At 45.6% G+C, this 12,287-nt stretch overlaps 2 protein-coding genes across 2 annotated transcripts; one reads left to right on the plus strand and one right to left on the minus strand.

Annotated features, from left to right (window-relative positions):
* Positions 1 to 5,735: 5,735 nt before the first annotated feature.
* N7495_000307 (uncharacterized protein) lies at positions 5,736 to 7,187 on the plus strand (the record flags this gene model as incomplete). The annotated part of the gene is made up of 2 exons (XM_057202977.1): positions 5,736 to 6,003; positions 6,055 to 7,187. The coding sequence occupies 2 exons, from the start codon at positions 5,736 to 5,738 to the stop codon at positions 7,185 to 7,187; spliced, it is 1,401 nt and encodes a 466-aa protein (XP_057067050.1).
* Positions 7,188 to 9,921: 2,734 nt separating this feature from the next.
* Positions 9,922 to 12,006, minus strand: N7495_000308 (NOT2/NOT3/NOT5 family protein; the record flags this gene model as incomplete). Its single annotated transcript, XM_057202978.1, has 7 exons — positions 9,922 to 10,011; positions 10,073 to 10,427; positions 10,488 to 10,747; positions 10,799 to 10,863; positions 10,912 to 11,328; positions 11,602 to 11,748; positions 11,904 to 12,006. The coding sequence occupies 7 exons, from the start codon at positions 12,004 to 12,006 to the stop codon at positions 9,922 to 9,924; spliced, it is 1,437 nt and encodes a 478-aa protein (XP_057067051.1).
* Positions 12,007 to 12,287: the final 281 nt, after the last annotated feature.

A 12,287-nucleotide genomic window follows, 5' to 3' on the forward strand; every position in this document is an offset into this window, starting at 1 on the left:
CCTCCGAATAGCCAAAGTGACTATGGACGATATCGACAAGGCGCTGCAACCTAAGAAATTCACCGATCCGAGAGCTAAACTTCCCCCACAATATCTCCCTTGGTTAGATGTTTTTAGCCAGGAGAAAGCAGACAAGCTTCCGAGCCATCGCCCAGGGATCGATCATAAGATACCCTTGACACGCGATGGAAATGGTAACGAATCGACACCACCTCATGGGCCATTATATGGAATGAATAGAGAAGAGCTATTAGTTCTACGAAAAACTCTTACCGATCTACTGGGAAAAGGATTCATACGAGTCAGCAAATCGCCAGCAGCTTCACCGGTGTTATTAGTACGAAAACCTGGTGGAGGCATCCGATTCTGTGTCGATTATAGAGGGTTAAACTCCATAACCATCAAGGACCGTTACCCCCTACCTCTGATTCAAGAAACACTACGAAACATGTCGAAGGCTCGCTGGTTTACCAAACTCGATATCATAGCGGCTTTCCATAAGATCAGAATGCAGGAAGGCGAAGAATGGAAGACAGCGTTTCGAACACGATACGGGCTCTATGAGTGGCTAGTTACACCTTTTGGCCTGACTGGCGCTCCCGCAACCTTCCAACGGTATATCAATGAAGTTCTACGCGAATTTCTCGACGAGTTTGTGTCAGCATATGTGGACGATATCATTATTTACTCCGACGGATCGATCACGGATCATAGACGAAAAGTACGCGAGGTGCTCCAGAAGCTAAGAGATGCTGGACTTCAATGCGATATCGAGAAATCTGAATTTGAACAGAGCTCTGTGAAATACCTAGGGTTCATCATACGAGCTGGAGAAGGTCTATGTGTAGACCCGAAGAAAGTTGAAGCCATTAAGCTATGGGAAGCACCTACTAATATCCGAGAAGTACGTGGTTTTGTTGGATTCGCTAACTTCTACCGGACGTTTATACCACGATTCGCAGATGTCTCTGCACCATTGGTGCAGTTGACAAAGAAAGATACGATATTTAAATGGGACAAGGAGAAACAAGAATCATTCGAGACCCTAAAGGACCTCTTTATCTCTGCACCAATATTGGCTCATTTCCGAGAAGACACCGAAACAATAGTGGAAACAGACGCATCTGGATGGGCGACAGGAGCAGTCTTATCACAAAGACAAGAAGATGGGACACTAAGACCATGCGCCTATCTCTCGCGTAAGTTCTCACCTGCAGAGACCAATTATATGATACACGATAAGGAATTACTCGCTATCATCCATGCGCTACGGGAATGGAAGCCAGAGCTGAAGATGGTCCCGCGATTCGTGGTCTTAACGGACCACAAAAATCTACGATACTTTCATAAGGCGCAGGATCTAAGCGAACGACAAATGAGATGGGCAGACATCCTGGCCGAATTCGACTTTGAGCTACGATATCGACCCGGGAAACAGGCGATCCAACCAGATGCTCTATCCCGGCGAGGACAAGACGAACCTAAAGGAATCTCTGATGAGAGGCTCACGAATCGTTTCCGGAAACTCTTCGAATCAGTAACAATCCGTAACAATAGCACTGAACCAAGTCCACCTTTAGACTTTGATATACCAGTGGCGATGTTTGAAGAAGCAGAAACGCAGGAAGCATGGAATAACGCGCGGAAGGAAGATCAAATATACCAGCAGTTCGCACTCGCACTTGAAAAGGGAGACCGACGAATCCCTGCCGAATCGAACCTGAAAATAAGCCTATCCGAGTGTGACTTAGATGAACGAAATCTTCTACGCTTTAGGAAAAGGACATGGATTCCAGACAACGAACCACTACGCACAACCTTGATCCAGAAGGTCCATGATTCCTACACGACTGGACATCCAGGACGGGACGCAACCTATACGATACTGGCCCGTAGATTCTTTTGGCCAGGAATGACGAACGATGTACGGAGATTCTTAAGGAATTGCACCATTTGCGGACGAAACACGATTTGGAGAGATTCGAAGCAAGGCCTACTTAAACCGTTACCGATTCCACAACGAATCTGGGCCGAACTATCCATGGATTTCATCACAGAACTTCCACCCACTGGGAAAGAAAGAGCGACGAATTGTCTAGTAATTACTGATCGGCTATCTAAAGGAGTGATCCTAATAGATATGCATAGTATTACTGCGGAAAGCGTCGCAGATGTCTTTATGAAGCATATTTATATGCATCATGGTTTACCGATAGCGATCACTAGTGACCGCGGCCCACAGTTCGTAGGGGGGTTCTGGCGAATCGTGTGCGAAAAGCTAAAGATTCGACGCCGATTATCTACCGCATTCCACCCCCAAACTGATGGAGCTACGGAACGCGCAAATCAAGAAGTCGAACGAATTCTACGCGCCTTTACTACGTACGCACAGGACGACTGGGCAAGTTTACTACCTATCGTAGCCATGGCGATCAATAACCGAGACGCAACCTCTACTGGACTATCTCCATTCTTCTTCACACACGGATACCATGTCGATCCAGTCGAAGTGATAGAAGTCCAAGCAGAGAAAGGACCAGAGATCGCAGCGGAAACGTTCACGAACCGGCTACAAGACGCCACCGATTGGGCAAATGCAGCGATGGCTATCGCCCAAGAACGCCAACAGGAACAAGCGAATCGTTCAAGACGAGCCGCTCCAGTCTATAATATCAACGATAAAGTATGGCTAAACCTACGGAATGTACGCACGATACGGCCTTCAAAGAAACTAGACTGGCTTCACGCCAAATACACAGTTCTAGAAGTGCCATCCTCTCATACAGTGAAGCTGGATGTGCCAAGCGGCATACATCCTGTCTTCCATGTTGAGTTAATAAGACCCGCGGCAACGGACCCGTTACCGTCACAAATCGTGGACGATTCGCAACCGCCTCCGCTGTTAGTCGAAGGAGATCTGGAATACGAAATTGAAGAGATCCTACAAGCAAGGACGCGAAAAATTGGACGTGGATCGCGGAGGGAAGCATTAGTGAAATGGCGAGGATACGCAGAACTGACATGGGAACCTATCGACGCAATGGAAAACTGCACAGCTCTCGACACCTTTGAACTACGATACGGACCAATTACGACTTCGAATGGACCCCGGAAAACAGGAGAATAGGAGGGGGTATTGTAACAGGTTGAATCCTGGTGAACTATCACGTGGTTGTACCACGTGACCCACCAACCGCATACCTCACGATTCCACCCCGAATTGTTCACGTTCTTCAAGGATTTTGTAAACAGCATGTGCCTAGCTAGTTCTGAATTTAAGATTAGCTTTAGCCCTTCACATCCATACATCCTCTTAAGATATTCTAGAAGCATATACAGGTTGCCTTCGCTTCGTTATGTCTTCATAAACGTTCCGGTGTTCTTGGCGGCCATTTTCTCTAGGCGGGAAAATATATAGAGGAATTGCTCTTGTAGGGTACCAATGGCAGCTCCGTCTACTAGCAATTTGTTCTCTATCGAGATTCTCCAGGTTGGCCAATCAGAGATGTTTCCTGCATATATCGCGGGGTCGGGGAGACGAGGGCGAGGTCGTCGAATCTGGTTATTATCGCTGGTTGATTCGATTGGTATCCCTTGTGGTTCCGTGGGTGGTTCGGGAGCGGCTCGCTCCTAGGACCGAACCACTAATTCTTCGAGTCTTCTAATTCTCTCATCGGTACTAATACTTGTCTGACTGATGTGCTGCATCAACGTCCTGGCCCACTCGGGTGGGCTCGACGGTTCGCTTGCAGTCATGATGATGAAGATATTCGTTTTCTTCTCGTGTTTGAATCGGATGCTTTCCGTCTTCAATTCGTTTGTCGGATGCTCAACTAGATACTTTCTAAGAGCGATTTCGTATTCGTAGGACGCTCAATTAGATTCTTTCTAAGAGCTTTTCGTATTCGTTGGTATGCTCGATCGGATTCTTTCCGAGAGCGATTCGTTCGTCTGTCGTATGTGGCTCGATCAGATACTTTCTGAGAGCGCTTTTCTTATCGTCGGTCGTGGGTTTTACTCTCGTTAGAGGAAGGATTTTGTATGTGAAGGGCTAAAGCTAATCTTAAATTCAGAACTAGCTAGGCACATGCTATTTACAAAATCCTTGAAGAACGTGAACAATTCGGGGTGGAATCGTGAGGTATGCGGTTGGTGGGTCACGTGGTACAACCACGTGATAGTTCACCAGGATTCAACCTGTTACAGACTTGGTATGTACTAGTCGGCACTTTACGTCGATCTAATTCAATTTTTTTTGGAGAGGAGTTTAGATGAAGAAATTTCGATGGTTGTTCTTACTAGGACCCAGTAGAGTATGGTCCATATGTTATTCTCAAGTATATTCTAGCAAATTTATTGATTTTATACCTTTTATATATTAATAAGTTCATAGTGGCTATTAAGTATATCTCCAATCAATGTGATTGTGACTCTAGATAGATCTATCATTATCTGTTAGATATCATTTTAAGTAGACATGTGCATGGGTATGGGTTGGGTATGGGTCCTGTATGTGTATTTTAGTTGCCTTAATGCCTTAATGCCTTAATAATGCCTGACACTAGTCTGAAATAGAGCTAGTTTACTTAGCCAATTAAATATACATTATCCCCTTGACTATCAAAATAGTAACCATTAGCGCCTTGGCAAAAACATGAATTACACGGCATTTTTATTATTACCACGCAGAAGCCAAGCTAAAATAGGCTTAGCTTATTATCTATTTACACCTTTCTCCTCTAAAGGCTGGCGTACAGCATGAAAACGATCCCAACAAGGCCTTATATCACGCCTACATAAGGGAATTTTACAGGCTTTACAGCCCCAGTGCGTGTCCTCCAGCACCCTGAGTTGCTGCATACTTATCACTATTCTTAGATAGTAATAAGAAGATATCAGGTGTAAAGAATAGTAAAAAGAAGCTCAGAGGGCTTATATGAATCCCGTCTGGTAGATCAGTCTTCGCATCAAAAGAGGGCATCTTAAGAGGCTCAAAACCCGTGTTGAGCTTACTATCCAGCTTCATTTCATCCAGACTAAGTTCTCCTGGGTCAATGAGTGGCGGAGATGATCGGATTGGCGAAGAAGGAGCTATAGATGAGCTGGTAAAAGGATAACCTTGGTCGTCTTCGTATTCCATAGTAAAGTTGACTTAGAGTAAAACGCGACCAAACGCGTATATAGTAGCAAGATCATCATCCTCCGACAGACGGATAAATCATTTTTTTTCGAATCAAGACCAAACAACCTTGGAAGCTACAAGTGTACAGCTTCTATGCAGCTATTAGAATAATTGAGTCGTAGGCCCTTGTCTGAGCTACGAAAATTATTTATAAATAACCTTGGAAATCTTGGAAGGATCCAGGATCCTCTAATGGATGATTATTGGATTCGGAGTTAATGCTGTTGATGTCACGTTTGTATCACGTGGTCATGGTGCAAATGGCTATAATTGGGAGGCGGTATATACAGGCAAAATAATTAGCTGGAATTAGCGCAGACAGTCATCACCTCACCTCTCTGACATCTTTCACACATCCTCATTCTCCAAGTGAAATTCTATTTTCTATCTGTTCGATTCTATTCGCCAATCTTTTTTACACCAGTTACTAAACTAGGTATAATCATTTCAGACCTTCCCCTCAGCGCGCCTAGCACGACTTGAATCGCCGATCGACCCAACCAACAAAAGCTACGATTGCGAAAGGGGTTTCTAATCCTAATCTGAAGATAACATGTCTTCCAAATCTAAAGAGTCCAAGTCTTCTGGTGGCTTTCACCAGGATTACATTGCATCCCTTCGCTATCGCAATGACCTTCCTCCTCCCAACATGCCGCCAAAGTTTCTCGAGATTCCCCACTCGGGTCTAGAACGTTTCATTACGCCAGAGTTTGGAGAAGATCTTGCCGCTTATGAGGAGCCAAATATTGATGTTGATGCCGAGGGTGGTATGCCAATTGACCTCGTCGGTATCCCGGGTCTTCATTTAGGCGATGAGAGTGGCAAGTTGATCTTTCAAAACGCCACAACGCAGCTCACTAACTAGACTTTAGCTATCATGGCTCAGGAATACCAAACGAACGCCGCTGATTTGATAGATCCTGCCGATTTGCCGCTGCTAATGACACTCGACCAACTGCGCCACCCCGCGACGAAGCACTTGGAAGTCAGTTTCCTTCGTCGCGTACAGCATGTTTCTTCCAAGGGCCAAGACTGGGGTGGCGGAGCCGCTCCCGCCAAAGCAAAGCCTAAGGCGACCAGGAAAGGAACAAAAAATCCCCAATTGGAGGACCCGAAATACATCAAAAAGTTCGTCCAGAAAGGATTTGATCTCGCATACCCGAAAAATAAGCACCTAGGGGAAGATACAGAGAGCCAGATTCGTGGTCTTCCTGTCACGAAAGCCGAGAATGACGCATGGGCTACTCCCATACACCCCTCGAACTCAAGATTGAAGCCGGTTGGCTTCTTCCCCGTCGTACCCGACTTGTCGTGCTTCACCGATATTGGTGGATTCATTCAAATCAAATTTGATAAAGCACCAGCACCAGCTTTGAATGGAAAGCGGGACAAGCGTATGGACATAGCTCTACTCGAACCACGTGCTCCTAGCGAACTCGCATGCCAAGAACATGCGTCTAAGGCGGCGCTTCACAAGTCCCGACCCAACACTTACCCCGACCCTGGTGCTCTTCCATTTGACTACGATCTTTACCTTCCCGAAAAGCCTGAGTATGTGGAAAGACTTCGTACTAGCTTGGATTCCAACAACCCGAATCGTGAAGATGAATCGCTCTACACCCACAAAAACGCTGAAGGCAACAAATGTCACCGCTACGATCGTGTTCGCAGATACGTTACTTCTTCGCAAACTGTCAGCACTGCTGATATAGCACACAATGACGAGAAGAGAGGAAGAGATTACGCAATCACCTTCTACGAGTCGAATAATAACGACGACAAGCAAACCGCTGCCTACTTGTATCCCATCGTGCAAAAAGTTCGCGTGAAGCCCGATCGAGTTGCTGCAGCTCCTGGAATCCAAGATCCCCATAAGCTGCGAGAGGACAAGAAGAAAGCAGAAGGAGAATGGATCCACCAGATCAATCTTGTGAGTTGCGAGCCTACCCAGGAAGAGATTCGCAAGCGCTTGGTGCATCGCACAGAGTTTATTCCAGAGGAATGAACAAGAGGGCCAGATTAAGCCGATGAATGTTTTGGGTTACTAGCCCAGCGAGGATGTAAGATTGGCAGGCGTCGCATCGCGCTTAGTGGAACAATACTTCAACTTCCAATAATACATACTCAGCGCTCATTGCTTCCCTGATGTAACAGTAACTGACTAAGCTATACAATTGATGTTTAAACATCAGGAGGTATGTAAATATGGATCTGTTTTAGGGATAAAATATGTGATGATCTTGTGTTTTGTGCGCAATTTAAGAAATTCTGTTCTAACGCTGATACCCTCAAAAATTCATTCTGATCCTTATTATCTAAAGACATCGTGGTAGAGCTTGATGATCAATTGAAGGTGTGAGAAATTGAAATTTTTGCATTTGGTCATTTTTATATGCTAACGGGTAGTGGAATAAAAGTTAAAAAAAAGATACATGGTCCCAGAGGGGGTCGAACCCTCGACTTTGGCGTTATTAGCACCACACTCTAACCAACTGAGTTATGGAACCATCTATATGATAATGCGCGAAAATATGACGTTATGTACCTGAAAACACAATTGCTTAAGAACCCTCCTCTTTTTGATGCTGGATGTAACCCCATTTTTGGAGGACCACATCAAGTCGTGCCATGACTCAGTTGGGCAGGTCTTGAGAGTTCAGGAATTTTACTCCCTGGCCAGCAAACCACACCGGAGTGGTAGGTTAATGATTTTCAACCGTAACGTAAACTCGGATCTTCATTGATATGCGTCAAGCCCATGCACCAGGATGGATGACGAAGAAACGTGACCTTATCCCATATGACCTGCACCTTCGACTAGGGAACTGCGCTGGTGAAGCCGTTACCATGTATTGGGTGAATGGTCAACATGGTACGGAGAAAGGGAGATCTTCCAGGTCTCTCAACCTTGGAGCTTTTCAAAATATCACCTGCCTGGGCAGTTACTTCACTTCGTTTCCCAAGTGCCATTTTACCGGGATAATTTACTTCATTCCCCAGGTTCCAAGTTCACTTCACTCTATGGCTTCCATTCTCATCTCTGTGCTAATGTAGGTATATAACTTTGGAAATGCAGTAAAACTTCTATTTCTACATCCTTCATTATTCTCTCCCATATATTCCCTATATCTCCAATGGACTATCCTCATCAACGTTATCATTCTCTCTCAGGAATCGCCAGTGGGTACAAGACTACGATCGCGATACATTTCGTATAATTATCTCCATTCTAAGGTTATGGAACGAAACCCATTAGTGATCATCCCACCATTCCTGATCGATTGGCCCATTCATCGCCCAAACCTCGATAAGGCAGCATGATCTGAATTGCCGATCTACCCAAAACGTGAGGACTTCCTACATGTGTCTCTCTCCATTTCCTTCATTTTGCTTCTATCTTTCACAAGAAAAGAACTTTAATGAAGTGTGTAGAAGATCTCCAAAAACCAGATGAAGAAGTTCAAATACAAGTCCACGGGTGCTACAACAGGAAACTTGAGGGAGTTCTATCATGACTTCTCATCCCGACATGGACTCTACCCTCTATAGTTTGCAGACTGCAGACTGGGTAACAAATTCGGCGCCAGCAACTTGGCCGCACTGTAGACCCTCGTCAATAATTTGTGTTTCCATATGTTACAAGAGAAATTACCAACAGCTATCGCTCTTAGCCTGAGATATAGATTTTATTCTCGGAGAACTGCTGCCTGTGAGATTCAAGAATTTTCACCATCATCTGGGCCTGCATCCGCTCACCAAAGCAACAGAGCTCTGACTTCAAAGTTCCCTTTTTCCTTCGATATTTCCCTGACCATCGTGCTTCTGCGATCAATCTCTCGTCCTTTGATATCTTACTCGCAACAATCGAGGCTGTGTCGCCACCTCTAATCGAATTCCTGGAATCGCTACCTACCAATGCCCTTCGTAGGTGGGTGATTTATTCCTTGGTATTGGAAATCTTGGGGAGATCCCTCAGGTTTATATAGGTTCAGGTAATTCTAATCTATGGATGTTGACTTAGTACGACTCCCTACTTTTTAAATCCCTCTCTGATTATCTAGGTACAAGTAACTCTGATCCTGATGCCTAGATGCTTGCATCCATGGATCCGCCTCGAAAATTGTCATAACAGAAATAACCTGTCTAAAGAAGTCCATAAATCTATTGAAGAAGGATTTCCAAGGTTGTGATGACCTCGCAGATATTGCTAGCATGGGCTTCGGCCAACTCCGACTCTCCAAGCGAACCTGTACAAGTCAATGGATTGTTCTGATATGTGAGAAGTTGTGCTTCGATAGCTAGGCAGTCGGACCCGAGGACGATTTATTTGGGTGGTGTAGCCCTGGAGGATTTATTTCATCTTAGCAACCTTTCAACGTTGGAAGTCTCTCTTTTATGAAAATCGAGCTTGGAAGATTTTTTCAATATATTGTCTAAAGAGGGAAATAGACCTTATTCAAGGCCGTCTTTAGAAGCACTTCATGCCCCGGTAAAGTTGAGTTGGAAGGTAGAGCTAGATCTTCATTACGAAGTCTATTACTGGTACAATCATCCCGAGGTCATTGCCATTGATTGAAAAGTCATGTTAGGGCTTCCCATTAAGCCCATTTAGATCCCTGTTACATCAAGGCGCCACCCCCCAAACAGCAATGTTGTATCGACCACATATTGCAGAAAGTCAAGAACCAAACGCCGGTGCGCATCAACCACATTATGGCGTGAGCTAATTCATGTCATTTTTATGACTGTGTTGAGGCAACCGGTCGACTAAGACCTCGACCCAGATCAAGGCGGTTGTCCAAATCATCGTAGCGAAGGCAAAATTCGCGCTGCAAGACAAATGGTCAGCATCTGAATCAGAATCAAATTTGAGAGAAATGGGAGAGATACACGAATCTTTTTCCAGGTGGTGGGGTCCCAGAGAAGGTAAACTCCACGCTCACTCACGCCCCGTTCCACGTCCACTGGGCCAGGATATGTCTCGTCGCGAGTCAACCAGCAGCGCTCCAGCTTGTGATAACGCCATTTGCGTCCCATCAACTCTTCTGCGACCAGTTCCTGAATAATATCCCGAGGCATACTGTAGAAAATGTAGAACAATGTCTCGTCGGCAAAACCGGGGATTCGTGACTGGAGAGGTTGAATATTGGCGACATTGTAGCAAGCGGGCAGGGAAAAGTCCTGCTCTAGAGGTACGAGAGACGTTGAGGAAACGAATGGTGACGCAAAGGTGGTATGCAGAGGTCTATATCAAATGAGAACGTTAGCAGATGCCAAAGAATTAAGATGGAAAGGACGAAATTACTCAGGCTGATTCAAGTCTAGGCCAAGTGTCATAAGATCCTGGCCTACTGCGAGACTGGCAACATCAGGGCTTTCGCTGTGGATCTGGCGCAAAAGTCCAGCCAGACCGAATCGGTCAAGTTCACTCATTTGAGCTAAAGGCGGTTGCTCTGCACTTTGCCCAGTTACCGCGGAAATATCTTGTCCGCTTGTCTGTTGTCGTTGCTGCAATTGTGAGTCGCTAAAGTTGCGTTGACCTGACATCAGGGTGCTGCTCAAGTCCTGTGACTTTATTCAGTATGATGCATGCAATAAGATCGTTTCTGCTCTTACTTCTTTTTCTTGGCTCAAACCTCCGTTAGGGCCTTGACTCACAGGTGAACGTGAAGTTCCTATACCTATGGCGTTTAGCTTCAATTCAATTCTGGATAGCGATGCAAACATACCCGAATTGTAGCTTCCAAACCCAGTACCTTGCAATATGGATGTCCGGCGATCCTGTCCAAGCTCAGCGGCAACATTACGACCCAAAGGGGGAAACTCGTCGATATTGCCTGTCTGGGGCTGGCTACCCGCCGCTAGCTGGCCGCTGATGCCTTGGGCACCATTTCTGAAATCATCAAGTCGATTGGCAAACTGTGAGCCTGAAGGGAACATGTCATCGTGACCTTGGGAGGTTCGAGAGGGGGCTTGTGTTGTGGCCGGGTGTTGCTGTCTTTGAACCGGAGTGTGCTGCGCAGCTCGTTGGCTAGCATTGGCCCACACAAGTTGTCCTGGATTTTGGGATTGTGATTGCTGTGCTGCGCCTGAAAGGGAAGGGAATTCACTAATAGAGATCGATGTCAGTCCTCGAGATAGTTCAACTGAACAAATCAGAATGAACGACGTGAATAATCACGTGAATATAGCATAACTTACGAGAGATCTAGTGATGTTGCGGGTTGGGAGCCACCAAGACTTTGCGCAAAGCTTCCCATGGTTCCCATTGTTCGTTGTTGAGTGTTTTGTAAAGTAGAAGTTCCGGGAAGGTTCAAGTTCCAATTAGCAGCGCCACCTAGACCGCAAACTCATTGTTAGCACCAGCCATGTCTCTCCCGAAAAACCGATTCAATTGTCAAGGAAAAAGGTAGTTATACCTAGCTTTCCATTTGGTAATCGCGCAGATGTCAATATCGCATTCCGAGCCTGAGCTGGCTGTTGAGCGGGGAATCCGGACATGCCTCGTAGCGGCTGTGGACCGGGTCCTAATGCAAAGAATGAGAGAGTTAGCATCATCTTTGTGTCTCATGACCAACTTCATGTATTCTAGGGCAGTAGAGGAATACCCTGAATCCCAAAATGTGCCTCGGTCGCTAATTGAGAAGCCATCTGCCGCACCACCAAAATATGGACCCGGGGTATTCTTGAGTCAAGGAGCATGTTCGTTATCCAAACACACTCCCATTTCGGAAGTACCACTTGGAATCAAACACAATCGCTGGTGGTAGGGCGGATGAGGACTTGGAGGGGTATAAAGAAATCGACGAACCTGGTCTATTCATAGTTGAATGGTTGTTAAAGATGGCAAGAACTCAATCTCAGACAGGATCTGAGCTTTATCAGAGGCAAAATATCAATATCACAACAAGAGTGAATCTGTCAGATGAACAGGCTTCGACTTGATGCGGCAATACTCTGGAGGTGGAGTGGATCGATTGGATGATTAGACGCGCGGATGACGTGCACAGGCCATGCTGAACAGTGTTACTGGAATAGCCTGTAGTGAGATGAAGTAAAAGACTCACGAACAATTTGAAACAAAGCTGTTTGAATCTGAAATAAT

This window comes from Penicillium taxi (assembly GCF_028828555.1).
Source record: "Penicillium taxi strain IBT 34144 chromosome Unknown utg000001l_segment0_segment0, whole genome shotgun sequence".
In the NCBI taxonomy this organism is placed as follows: Eukaryota; Fungi; Ascomycota; class Eurotiomycetes; order Eurotiales; family Aspergillaceae; genus Penicillium; species Penicillium taxi.